This window comes from Anguilla rostrata, chromosome 5 (assembly GCF_018555375.3).
Source record: "Anguilla rostrata isolate EN2019 chromosome 5, ASM1855537v3, whole genome shotgun sequence".
Classification (NCBI taxonomy): Eukaryota; Metazoa; Chordata; class Actinopteri; order Anguilliformes; family Anguillidae; genus Anguilla; species Anguilla rostrata.
In genome coordinates, this window is record NC_057937.1 from 4,950,988 (window position 1) to 4,965,543 (window position 14,556).

The 14,556-nt window shown below is 48.7% G+C and overlaps 1 protein-coding gene across 1 annotated transcript in view; it reads right to left on the minus strand.

Annotated features, from left to right (window-relative positions):
- eif2ak3 (eukaryotic translation initiation factor 2-alpha kinase 3) overlaps positions 1–10,867 on the minus strand; it is a 35,841-nt gene extending 24,974 nt beyond the window's left edge. Inside the window, exon 1 of the mRNA XM_064334710.1 lies at positions 10,234–10,867. Within this exon, the coding sequence (XP_064190780.1) occupies positions 10,234–10,526 (293 nt within the window). The 5' untranslated portion in view covers positions 10,527–10,867. The remainder of the gene's footprint in view (positions 1–10,233) is intronic.
- Between the last annotated feature and the right edge of the window lie 3,689 nt (positions 10,868–14,556).

The following is a 14,556-nucleotide window of genomic DNA, read 5'->3' on the forward strand; positions in this document are numbered from 1 at the left end:
CCTCTCTCTCTCTCTCCTCCGCCCAGTGCGGCAGTTCGGCAGGGTGTGTTTTCTGCAACAACACCGGCGCACGCGGCCGGACCACCGTGGCTCTCCCTCGCCGCTCAGACCAGCCCAGAGCCGCGATGCTCACAAACCCGCCTGCAGCCCCCACCAGAGCCGCGATGCTCACAAACCCACCCACAGCCCCCACCAGAGCCGCGATGCTCACAAACCCGCCCGCAGCCCCCACCAGAGCCGCGATGCTCACAAACCCACCCACAGCCCCACCAGAGCCGCGATGCTCACAACCCGCAGCCCCACAGAGCGCGATGCTCACAACCCACCCAGCCCCACCAGAGTCAGCACGCTGCGACATCCACTGAAAAAAAACATTTTTAAGTCTGAAGTTCATCAGAAAGTGGAAGCCTGTTTCACTGGCAGCAAGAGCTCCTCAAACCAGGAATATGTCAACAATAACAAAACATTTAATAAAGTAAAGCTACTGAAATTTTTTTTATAAAATTTTATTTATGTATATAGAGACACACACACACACACTCACAGACATGAAATGTGCAGATAACCAAACAGTGTCTAACTCCTGTTGGCTTTTTGTGCATGCGTGTGTGTGTGTGGGAGAGTGTACAGAAGAATCTGATGAACACCCCCTCCCCCCCACCCACCCCGATGCGCAGTCCCACCTGTGTCCACCTGCACAGCTAGTTTGGGGACAGGCTGCTATTAATAAAACTCACAACTTTCCCTGGTTACAGAGTTTTCCGTCGGAAACAAAACAAGGACACGAACTCCATCCCTGCCTCAATCTATCCATCCTTTCATCCACCCCTCCCTCCCTCCCTCCCTCCCTCCATCCACTCGCTCCTCTCCGCTCAGACGCGCCGAACTCAAATTCCAAACAGTCCCCCCCCCACCCCCCACCCCCACCTCCTCCTCCCGTCTAATTGGCTGGCTAGTCGCGGGGATCGGTCCGCTTGATTCGCTGTTGCTAAGCAGTAGGCAAGCGGGAGCGAGACGGCTGACAGGTCCCTGTGCCAGACGGCCCGTGTGAAGTGTTGCCGTGGGGACACGAGGGAAGGCGGGACTCAGTGTCAGCCTACGCGTCTCAGCCCCCCACCACCTCTTCCCTCCTCCCCCCCCCCCGCCCGCCCAATCCCCTCGAGGTCCCGCATTACCGCCATGCAAGTGGGGCAAATTCTGTGCCACGACATCACAGCAGGTTTGTAAACAGACACTCGAAGGAAAAAAAAAAAGAAAAGAAGGAATTAGCCGCCTTTCCGCGCCGCTGCTCGAGGACTTTCACTCGCCGGGAACTTTTGAGGAAAGTTCCGGCGCCAGGAGACGGGTTCGCGCAGACGGGGTGTGTTTATTGAGCCTCGCTACGAGGCGACCCGAAACGCCGCGGCCGTGGCGACCGGCGGACGGGCAGACGGTCACGTGCGCGTGCGTCAGAGCCGCGCACGCCGCCGTACCGCGGAAAAGCCCTGCCGCGCGCCCCCCGTCCCTTAGCCCGCCGCTCAGCTAGCACAGAGCGCTCGCTCCAAGCGTTCAGTCACACACAAACACTCAGCTCTCCCTCTCTGTTTCAGATGAATAAATAAATACATTTTTTGCTGTATTTATTTGAAATAAGTAGCTGGAACACTACAGCTGGGAGTTTGCCTCGTCCCGGCAAGGTTTGGGGGGGGGGGGGGGTAAGGTTACTGTTGCTTTACCTTCTCATGAATACCACACCACGAGTAATCTGTGCAAGTTGCTCTAGATAAGAGCGTTCGCTAAATGCCTAAACGTGACATGCAAACTGCCCACAGCTCCTGGTGTGATATGCCACTCATCAGATCAGCACCAAATCTCTCCTGTAGTACTGTGTGGCCAGTGGAGTGTAGAATAGTCACTGGCTCATTGGTGAGTGCACCAGCTGTTCCTTTCAACAGGCTGTACTTGCTGCTGCCCAACCAGTAGTGCATCTTCAGTACGGCTTCCTCTTCCTCTTCTCTCTGCATATGAGCCTTCTCCTAGTGAAGAGAGCTTCCAGCTGACCAGGACCCCTTCTGCTGGGGGAGCCACACGTCACAGGAGCCCCGCTTTCCCCGGGAAACTCTCTCATCTCACCGCCCGCCCCCCCACCTGGACACTCACCTGTCCACCAGAGTCCACAGGTGTGCGCTCCCACCAGCAGCCTGACTGTCGCTAACAGGGTGTGATTTCATCACCGGTGGGGGAGCCGGTTATTGGGGTAAGTGTGGCAGACAGTCAGCTTGCTTCTCTACTAACCGCACTATCTCTCAGCCAGTTCTGCCACTTTTCAAACGCGAGTTGTTTTCGGCAGGAGGGCGTATCACTTCCTCTTAAAACAGCCGTGTGTACAGGCTGGGGTTGTGCTGGGGAAGTTTAGTTTGGGGAAGGGGAGGAGGAGCCAATGGGCCAAGCCAAAAAAATAAAAAATAAATAAGGGTGGGTCCACATTTAAAGGAGCCCCCATGCCCCCACCCCCTCCCCCCATGCATCTCACAGCAGTGAGTCCACTTGGTATTAAAATCTACTGCGGGTTAATCTAATCAACCATCCATTCAAATTCCTCCTTAAAAATCAGGCACCCAAGTAGTTTGTGGGACTGGTGTGTGTGTGTGTGTGTGTGTGTCTGTACGCGTGTGTGTTTCTTTTAACCCCGGGTGATTGGACAGATGCTATTCTCACACCTGCTGCGACACCGAGCTGCTGCACAGTGGAATTAAACACACACACACACACACACACACACACGGACACAGACACAGACACACACACACACACACACACAGGGACAGAGACACAGACACACACACACAGGGACAGAGACACAGACACAGACACACACACACACACACACACACACAGGGACAGAGACACAGACACACACACACAGGGACAGAGACACAGACACACACACACACACACAGGGACACACACACACACACACACACAGGGACACAGACACACACACAGGGACACAGACACACACACAGACACACACACACATACACAGTAGAAGCATGGAAGGGGGAGTGCATTTCTGCAGCAGGTTGATCAAGTTTTCATTAAGTTCCGTCTAACACATCCAGCTCAAGATCACCAGGTACAGCAGCATTTCAGGGATCTCCTTATTGCAAATTCTGTGTCTATTTATTTGATTAAAATTTTATGAATACTTTTAACTTGGAAGTCCCACCAGATTAAACTATACAAACAAGTCACACGATACTACAACCACACCACAATAAATCTTTTCGAAAAAAGAAACAAACAAAAAAAAAAACAACAAAAACAACGATGGCCAATCAACATTACAAAGCCCTCCCAGGAAACCGTGGCAACAGGGGATAAACAGGTTACGTGCGGCAGAGCGGTGCTCCGGTTCCCGCCTCCCCATTGGCTGGGAGGCTCCCTCACTCAAACTGACAAACTCCTGCGCCGATAACAGATGAGAGCTATTAGCGGAGACGCTAATCAGACGGGTGATGAAGTGCCGCGAGGAAGAGCGAGCGGGGTTCAGAGCGGAGAGACGGATGGACTGTCAGAAACAGCCAGGGAACAACCGACGGATGTGCTGGAGAGAGGGGGGGGGCGCTGTGGGGGCGGGGGGCCTTGGGGGGCGGGGAGGGGTTGAAGTGAAAATTAATTTAAAAATGATTTCACCCAAACTCTGAGGGGAAAAACCGTTGGACTACCACCCGTTAACAAAACCAGGCCCATGAACTGTCGGCAACCAATCAGCAGCCGAGTCCACTTATGACCACCGCCAGGTCAAATGCACAAACCGCCAGGCAAACAAAGCCACACGATCCATTCCACAGCGAGGTGAAGGAGCGGTCCGTTGGATCAAACTAACCGCGGCCAGCTAAACCCGCCTGCAGTCAGCCAACCGCCAGACGGGTTAACTAAGCGCCACTCGACCAATAACCACAACGCTCTCGCCATTCCCGCCATCCCGGCGGCTGCATCGCTAGTTAGCGGTAAAGAGGCCGATCGTCCGGGCGGTCTTAGGGTCGCTAGTTAGCGTAGAGCCGGTCCGTGGCGTCTTAATGGAGTCGCGCGTCGACTTTCATCCCATCACCACCGGCCCCGACACCTTCCCAGCACTGTGATTGGCTGCAGACGGGTAAACTACTTCCTGTCCTGCGGCACGTATAACCGCTGCCGCTTCCAGACCTGACGCCCCCGTCAGTCCAGCCGTAAACACGCAGGTCTGGGCGTGGTTTTCATCACCTCTTACATCATCACCTGCCCCAGGATCCAACACTGTCCACTTTTCAATAGATGAGGGGGCGGGGGGTGGGGGTGGTACGTTCTAAAATATAAACGGGTCATCCGGTTGGGCACCAATAGCTGGGGACCTGTACAGAAACACTGCACTCAGTGAAGGCGTGTTCAGTAAGATAACACTGGAAAATGCAGTCAACAGAAGACCGCAAAGATAATGTGAAAGGCCTGCAGTGACTAAGCAGTGAGTAGCTGGCTCCTAACACAGGATCAGCTGAGGAAGTGTCATTTCTAGAAGTGAAACACAAACACAGAAATGGAAAGTCAAACATTACGACGGGCGCTCAGCCCTACGCAAAACTCCCTCTCGGTCATTCGAAACAGGCACTAGGCGGGACTGCTCAAACAGGGTCCTGGCGGTCTGCAGTCCTCGAGTAAACACCTCTACCGGCCCGGTAGCGGTAAGCTGTATCACGCGGTCAGGTGATAGAGCCGCGGGCAAACACGGGAAAGCCCCGCCCAAACCAGGCAGGGGTCACCTTACCCTGCAGACACAGGCACAGGTGTGGTCGTTAGGGCACCTGCAGGACACACGCTTACACACCAATGCTGCATGCACATGCATACATACACATGCGTGCACGCACCCACCAATGCCGCACGAACACACACACACACACACACACACACAAATATGTGATTAGAATGTCAGGTGAACATTCCACTGCTGATGTCACAATCACTGCCGGTGACTGAAAGCAGTGGAGTTCTAGAACACTGACTTCTACAAAACAGTGGAGTTCTAGAACACTGACTTCTACAAAACAGTGGAGTTCTATAACACTGACTTCTAGAAAGCAGTGGAGTTCTAGAACACTGACTTCTAGAAAGCAGTGGAGTTCTAGAACACTGACTTCTAGAAAACAGTGGAGTTCTAGAAAACATGACAACCTTCCAAAAAAAAAAAAAAAGGAAAAAAAAGGCCCCTTTCCCCCTTTCTGGGAGGGGCAGACTGTCCCGCAGAACACACCAGTGAGCCGAGAGAGCCCCTTATCATCCCTCCAGCTTCATAAAAATAAAAATGAAAATCACAGACGGCAGCTGAGAGCAGTAGACAGCTACAGAAAAAAAAAATGTCTGCAAGAGGAGCCTTTTGAAAGCAGGCTTACGCGCTAATCAGTCGGGGATGAGAGACGTTTTTTACTCCGGAGCTGGAGAAGTGCCCATCTCCTGTACGGCACACTGTCTACAGCGGAGCGCGAGCTCTTTCAACAGAGGACAGCGAGCGCTGATGAATCGAGACAAAACCTTCAGCTCCGAAGCAGAACAAACGGGAGCTATTTCTGGGACAAACACCGACGCCCTTATAAGGACGCGTTGGGCGCTTTGGCGCGTCTGCTCCGCGGAGACGAGCGGTCGGACGCTGCTGTCGCGGCACACATCATCTACCTGTCCGCGCAGGTAAAGTCAAACACGGCCACCAGGTGGCGATACACAACTTGTCAGCCAACACACTGGAAGATTTCCACTGGCAGAACAATATTCCTCATTTCATGTCACCATGGCTGACACATGAGGACTGCTCACTGTCCCAGGCTTATGACAAGCAGGCAATGCTGATGGTTGTTATTCCAAGCTTGGCCATTAATCTCTAGCTGGCAGCTTCTCTTTGAATAATACTGTGCTTTTTTAAAATCAGCACCCTCTAGTGGCCTAGCAAAGTATGCATTCTGGAGTAGCTTTGCCTTGGATTCTTATGTACTTCGAGCAATGGGTAAAAAGTAGGGTGCAAGGCCAGAAACTGGGATATTCAGACATTTGGATACCCCGACTGCCCCCCACCCCCAAACAAAATAAATAAATAAATAAATAAAAGAGGAAACCAGAATAACAACACACCAGTGTACAATCAAACTGCGTTTTAAAATTAGTTTCCTTTCACGCGTCTTCCTCGATGCACGGATTCAATGATATCCTTAAACTTCATGCTGAACTCAAGGATGAAAAATGCATCTATAAAACAGCAATGAAAATCACATCGTCAATGTGTTTTCTGAATTTTTATTTTTATTACGTACCATGTTTAAAATGGTACCCTTACATAAAAATAATTAACCCTGGTAATGACAATGGACATGACACATAATCCACATGTATCCTGCTGCTGCCATCAACAGAGCCAAGATGGCTCCATCAGTGGAGCCAAGATGGCTTTTCTTCCACACATGCCTGTTGCTGCATTTACAGTCAAAACAGAGCGAAAATGGAACCCAAAATGGACTTTTGCCATCGGTGACCACACACACGAAACTCCTTCAATGCCAAACTCAAAATGATCAAGTCTCTCCCACAACAACCAGTAAACAATGAAGCTACCACCAGGTGTTCAGTAAAAACTGAACCAACTAAATCTCAACTATTCTCAGTGTTCAGAAAATCCAAATGATCATGTGTTCAGTAAAGCTGAAGGTTTCTGAGAGTTCAGTAAAGCTGATGGATTCAGTGTTCAGTAAATCTGAAGGATTCTCAGTGCTCAGTACAGTTGAAGGATTATCAGTGTTCAGTAAAGCTGAAGGTTTCTGAGAGTTCAGTAAAGCTGAAGGATTCTCAGTGTTCAGCACAGCTGAAGGATTATCAGTGTTCAGTAAATCTGAATGATTCTCAGTGTTCAGTACAGCTGAAGTATGCTTAGTGTTCAGTAAAGATGAAATATTCCCACAGCGTTCATTATCGCGGAATCATTATCGCTCCTGCATTCACAGCATTCAAGCCGTGCGTAGGGGCTTTGCCCCGCGTTGGGCTCATCAGCACGGGGCTCCGAGTTTCACTCTTAATTCCCGGCACGGCCGACGGGGTTTAGGAAGGTATCAACCCATCCGGAGCCAGGGGGCGGGGATGATGCCCGTTTAGGCAGAGAACACTTTTTAAGTTCCTAATGAGGACCCGGAGAGCCTGAGAAAGCCTCAGCAACGCGCAGCGCTGACCAGCCGAATTACACTTCGCTGTGAAACAGACCAAATAGGCTCCGGAGAGGGTGGGGGAAGTACGCTGGAAACTGGACCGAGTGTGGAGACAGCAGCCGGGACGCTGTGAGGACTTGGACAGGGGAGGGTGAGGAATACGGCCTCCAACCCCGCACTCGGACCCCCCCCCAGGTTTTGCTGGCAGACGGGATTAGCCTCTCCGCTGAGGCAGGTTGAGAGGTGTAGAAGCCAGAGAGTGCGGTAGACGTCCTGGGGAGAGAATAGCACCCAGCCTGAGCACGCCACAGCCTGACACTCCCACACCCACGCCATGCCGCTCCGGCCTGCACACGCTCACACAGTGCACCGTGCCTGAAACCTGCACATCACACACCAGCCAATGAGCACGCTCAAAACCTGCACACTGCCACACCCAGCCAATGAGCACGCTCAAAAACCTGCACACTGCCACACCCAGCCAATGAGCACGCTCAGAAACCTGCACACTGCCACACCCAGCCAATGAGCACGCTCTCAGAGAAACCTGCACACTGCCACACCCAGCCAATGAGCACGCTCAGAAACCTGCACACTGCCACACCCAGCCAATGAGCACGCTCAGAAACCTGCACACTGCCACACCCAGCCAATGAGCACGCTCAGAAACCTGCACACTGCCACACCCAGCCAATGAGCACGCTCTCAGAGAAACCTGCACACTGCCACACACTTAACACACACCTCTCCCACTCCCAGCAAACCAGCACTCTGAACACACACTCAAGGGCTGCACACACTCACACTCAGTACATACAACCACTCATATGCTCAATAACACACACACACACACACACACACACACACACACACACACACACCGATTCCGTGTACACACACAGTAACTTTGTAAAGGACACGTGGTATAACAGGTTGGGACCTCAGCAGGAAAATAGAATCCCACTCTTAAAACTTCCAGTCCCAAAACAGCTACTGCTGTGGCACCCAGGTGTCAAACTGAAGAAAAGTTTGCCTTTTCAAACATGCCCTGGATAAAATGTGGGTCTTTTATAATGCTACCTCTGTGCTACATCGGCATAGGGTCTGCCTCGCCCACCTGCAACTAGATGGATGGCAGCTCTTCAGTCACCTGCCATACCAACAGACCACTGAATCTCAGATACTCCTTTTTAAAAGCTCACAAATACACGTTATACCAGTACATGCAAAAGCACAGATGGTCACCCACTGAAAGTTTCTCAAGATACTGGAGAATGGTGATATCACAGTTGCAGTAGGTGCAGTGCCCTTGAAAAGCATCTTTTCACCAATTAGCCACACCCTTCTGCTCCAAGTGAACGTCTTAAGAGATTCCATCAGCCTCAGACACAGTTTAGCCCGTGGAGTCATCAAAGTACAATGCCACTACATGCAAAGAAATAATAAAAAATAAAAACAAAAAACGATTTAAAAAAACATGTCACACCTAGACAAAATAAAAGCTGCAAGATATCAGTTTCTAAAAAACAAAAAAGTTTAACTGAACCATAACATGGTGCTTCCATTGTGAGAAAATATCCACTTATAAAACCATTCAAAAAATAATTATTGTCCCTGTAGCAGAGTGCATAATGTACTTAAGTTCGGTGACGCGGAGTGTTTACCGTTCGGGGAGCTAGAGTAATCCTGGGAGGTGTTATTACATTCTGATATCAATTTGAGTGAATATTCAATAATCGTTGTTAAGAATGAATAAGGACGTGGCGTTTTTATTGCCTGAATGAAGTGCGGCTCAACAGCCGCTGACACGCGGAGTGCCATCACAGCAACACCAGGTGAGGCTGCCAACTGCCGCGCGAATGCTCGACATCAAATTCTGCCGCTAGCTTGCCCGACAGACAGACCACACTTATCACCGCAGTCTCAACAAAACAGTAAGTACTTCCTCTGACTTGACGCAACTTAATAAAAAATAACGGCTGGGGAATTGAATTTTGCGCGTGTATGGCACGCTCCGCTGCGCTCGAACTTCTTCAGCCGCAACTCTCGTCTCGCGGCTCAGTGTTCGACCCAGATTCGCCCCGTGTGGCCGTTGATCCAGTTCAGCAGACAGACTTATCTTTGGTAGGCTACACGTCCTTGCCTTGATATGGCCAAGGGGACAGCATTAGCAACCTATCTACAACTTTCAAAAAAGAAAAGGGCGTCACGTTACAGGGCAACTAGATGAACTTCACATGTTGTTATTCGCAATATGACTATGTGCATAGAAGCATACCACATACAAGTAAACTGGTTCCGTTAAAGTTAGGGTCATCCGTAACCATGAAAGCAAACGCGCGGTTCCAACTTGTCAGAACCTTCCGAAAAACATGCCCAACGTCCACGTCCAGTTGTTAAAAACATGTCTCGAGCACCACTACTCTGCAGCAGGTCCCACTTCCTCGGCAGAGACCTCGTGCTGCTGGCTCGCGCTATGCCAGTTCACACCCTGTGCTCATGCGCTTCAAAACAATCGGCAATGTCAGGGAATGAAAGTCAAAATTCTGCACTACAATGATCATGTCTAGCGATATTCTGACATGTAAAGCGCTGCATCTGACATTAAATTAACTGTACACAAACTGTCGAATGAAACAAACTCGCGTTGAAAATAGTCGATCAGCAAAGTTGTCTTAAAATCACGGCCAGCAAGCTATTCAACGTTTGCATGCTTATCCATCGATATCTGCTAGATTAAGATTCTGCATTAAGCATGTTTTTGTAAATTATGTAAGCTACAAATAATATTATATTAGCTTGCATGTAAATGACAAGCGTGTTAGCCAGAGCTAGCTGTGGTGTTTTTCACAACTTCCAACAAGTGTAGGAGGAGCTCGCCAACATCCGCTCTGCAAAGGAAGATACTGCAGCCCCCAACATAACATACAGAAAGTAACGTTACAACAGTTCAACTTGGTCATACAATGTAGCCAAATCACCCAACTACTTTTAAAACAGAAGTGCCTCGCCAGTTGACAGCAGGCTAACTTGCCTTTTCAAGCCTTCATCGCAGTCAGTTTGCCCGGAAAACTCATCGCCGTCTCCGGCCGCCCCGTTCTCGTCGTCTTCAACAGTTACATCTCCGGTAACGGGAGCGCCAACACTTTCCAAACCCCGCTCCATAACACTAGGACCATCTTCGGCCGTTTCTGACCCCAGGGCGGTGGCGGTTGCTGGCTCTCTCCCGACAGAGCCTTGAGTTTGAGAAGTCCCGGTTAGCGCTTTCAGTAACAACAGGAGCACAAGCGAAATGCTCACGTTTCCAAACTGAAAACCCTTTTCCATTTGTGAGAATGGCACATTAGTGAAGAAAACCTGATGTAGCTAGTGAGGTGTAAAAATCGTTTTTATATAAAAGTAGAAAAAAAGAAATATTATGTCGTTAAACGGAATTGTTCTTGTTTTCCCCTCCCCACGTCTATGCTAAGCAAAACATAAACAGCCGCTAGGGCACCATAATATTCCCTTTATACTTGACTGTAAAGACTGCCTTAGCAACGGTCTGCCCACCCTGTTTCCATACACGCATTGGACAGAGATTTTTGCAAGTTTCGGGAAAATTGCATGAGTCGCAATCTAATTGCACGCCAGGTTTGTCACTCTCAAATGCTCGCTTACTAATCAACACTTGGTTGCGCAAGCCGATTGTCACTCATAGAAGAATCCGGAATTATGGTCAGCCCATCAAACATTGAAAGCAATTGGCTGCCCGCCCTGTCAATCAGGCGCACATTGGTCGCAGGCATTGAGAGGTCGGCCAACCAAAGAGAAACCAATGGGAAGAGTTTTCAACTATTGGGGCCATGTATTGGCTTGTAATCGGACGATTGTGACCAGTGAGGGCGACCGTTCGGGCCCTAAGAAGATAATTGGTGTTTTTACGCGGACCGCGAAATAATTCCAAATCTTCATTGGACATAAGTGCCCGTCAATCAAAGTCGTTGCTACGGGAGAATTTGTGACTGAGGGTATTTGTTGCCGTGCCTTCGAGGTTCTTCTTTCTGATTGGATAACAGAGGAAGGCGATGGAAACATCTACGTGGCTGCTACGGAGGGAGCAATCCTGTTGCTCCGGGAGCCATTGCGGATACCGTAACCCAAGGGGGACATTCAGAATTTATTTTCGCCACTTTAACCTGTTCGCTGCCGGTGCAACAAATCCTGATTGATATCAAGAGATGTTCCAGCCTGAAATATTTAATTTTTACTTTCTTTTTTTACTGAATGAAAATAATAACTTTAAATCATCCTATCTTTTGCTCGTCAGCCCCATCTTTTACATATTTTGGATGACTTTGTAAATCTTTTGGCTCATTTCATTTTGCTGATAAGTGTGTGGATAATGATTAGCCAAGGAAATGGCTCGATAAATCAATCAAGGCAGCCAAGTAATTTGCTCAGCAAATTCCGACATATGTTATCCTGTAGCAAATACGTTTAAATCTTTCGCCAATAGCCTTATTTTAAAACCGAAGTGAATTAGAAGTGTTTTCTGTTTATTTGCAAAGATTGCCTAAGGCAAAACTCCAGTGATCCAGAAAAATAAAACAAATGCTTAAATCACGTAGGCTGTAGAAAAACTTCTTGCAGCTCCTGATGTGTACGGAATTGTGGGTGTAAATACTTTCCACATGCAATTAACTGCTGAAAGTCACAGTCCATGTGAATGTAGTAAACAAATTAAAAAAACATTAAACTTGGTATGAAAAAAAAACCATGCTCTTGAGTCACGTGCCTAGCTAATGTCCATCCACTTACTTCAAGATTAAGAGCCAACATTACAAAACACTACAGTTCATTTTCACACTTAATATACAAAATCACCATTAATGCCATAAATAAGGTTTTTATTCAGTTTATTTTGATTATGCATTTATGAAAAACCATTAATGATATGCAGATTTTGCACACATTAAAACACCAGGCCTAATAATTTTTTATTAGGGTTTTTTTGTCCCATAGCTCTTGCCCAATTGCACAAATTGCTCAAATTTACATTCAGAGTATTTAATGCATACCTGCAAATGCCAACCTCAACATGGCTGACCAAAGCATTTATTTTTATACACTTGCTTGGAATTGCTTGAAGCGACAGAGTGTCACCTCTGATCTCTGCACGTCTCCACACGTCTGTCTCTGTAAGTGCCAGGATTTGTCGCATGCTTCCCCCAGGGGCGTTCAGTTATTTCCAGTGAAAAAAACCGCTATCGCTTGTTGAATGTGACATCGCCCAGCACGCCCCCTTCAGATTATAAACGAGCCCAGGCTGGCATCACATGGTGCACAGAACCCCCCCCCCCCACCCCCACCCCCCACGGTCACACTGCAAACCCGCACTCAGAGGAAGTAGCAAAGGCTGCTGGGATATGTGCAGAGGGGAGCAGTCGGCGTCGTAGCCGCGGTGCGCGGCGGCCATCCCTGTGGAACCTACCCTGCAGATGAACAGAGGAAGGGAGGTGTTTTCAGAGGGGGGGGGATGGAGGGACAAGAAAGAAGAGTGAACTGGAAGAGGGCTGTCACAACACCTTACTTAGACACTCCCCAGCTTGGATGGTGACACTGCACCCCCCCCCCTTGACACGGAGAAATCACTGGGAAGCACGACACCGTTCCCCTCGGATCCACTCCCAGGTTTTCCCAGAATGACTGGGCCTCCTGTCTCGCAGAGAACACCTCGGGAAATGCCCGGGGGGGGCCTTGCGAACTTGCAGGAGCCCAGCGGTAGGGTGTATGTTAAAGGGGCGGCTGTAGCGTGCGCGCGAGTCACGGTGCTCGAGATTACGGTCAATATTTACACACTGCCAGAGGAGACACTGATATTCAAATACATGTTTTTTTTTTAAAGGTAACCTTTTAAAACAGTTAAATATTTTTGCAATTTTACTGTCAACTCGTGCATTGCAGATGAGGGCAGTGCACATAAACTTACCGCAAAGCCTAATAAACCACACCACTTTTAAATGACAGACACATATTTAAAAATAAAAAATATGCAGGTTTTACATCTTGACGTGTCTCCTTGATCCGTGTCTGAGGACGGAGTGTAGCACAGTGGGTAAGGAACTGGGCTTGTAACCGAAAGGTCGCAGGTTCGATTCCCGGGTAGGACACTGCCGTAGTGCCCTTGAGCAAGGTACTTAACCGAAATTGCTTCAGTATATATCCAGCTGTACAAATGGATACAATGTAAAAAATGCTATGTAACAAGTTGTGTAAGTCGCTCTGGATAAGAGCGTCTGCTAAATGCCTGTAATGTGATGTAATGTGTCTCAGCAGAAACGCACAGCTCCCTTGATGCCGGCTTCATACACTTAACACCTACAAATGTGATGGATGCTGTGGACACGGGGTGTATGCGTAATATGAAGACAACGCGATTTAACTTGTCTCTCCAATCTGATCTGAGCTGCTGAATTAGAAGGTCCAGCAGACCCCACAGCTCTCCGGGACCATAGGCAGGGAGCCCCGTGCTAGAGGGCTGCTCTTACAGGTGAATACCTTCTCTCACGCTGTCAGGTGGTGCCGTGCCTCCTGTTCACCTGCGGCCATTGTGAGGCGACATTGTGGACTCCACCCTCTCTGCTCCCGTATCACATGATCGGGGGGATAACCGCAGGATGTCAGCGCAAGGACATCGAGCGCATGCAACATGCGGTAGCACACTCGAGGCTGTGGAACGTGGGGAAGGCTGCGCAGACCATGACGTTACACACCCGGAAGGCTGTTGCTGAGCAAAGGCTCTTTGCTTGTCTCAACTGGGAGCTTTAGTGGAACAACGGCACTGATAAAATTGAACCCAATGAGATTAGTGGTCTTTACAATGCTTTTTATTTTAATTTTTTTTTTTTTAAATAAAGTGAGTCCGTTTAAAGAAACAAGACAATTACCACCTCTTTGCTAAATGTGTCCAGGCAAACATTTTTTTGAAAATTGATTCATTAGCAAACTACACAAACTACAGCATTAAGTAAACGGTCTTGTTTTCTCAACCTGCTAGGCGATTTTAGCTGTTTTGGCTCCCTCTAGTGGTGTGTTAGGACTTTTTTTTTTTTTAAAGGCCTGTGCCGTTTTTCAAGTGCTCACAAATTCATTTAACTCTCAAGGACTTATCGTAATAAAAATCTGACTTCAAATAAAAAAATAACGTGATTTCTTGGTTTTACTATTGCTTGGTCAACTGGTCATTCAAACAGTAAAGTAACCTGCCAATCTAGGTTGAAAAAAGCATGTTGGTATGAGAGCTTCTAATATCATGGAGAAAGAGCATGTCCTTTCAGAATACACATCAGCCAACACAAGGAAAAGGTCAATAAAT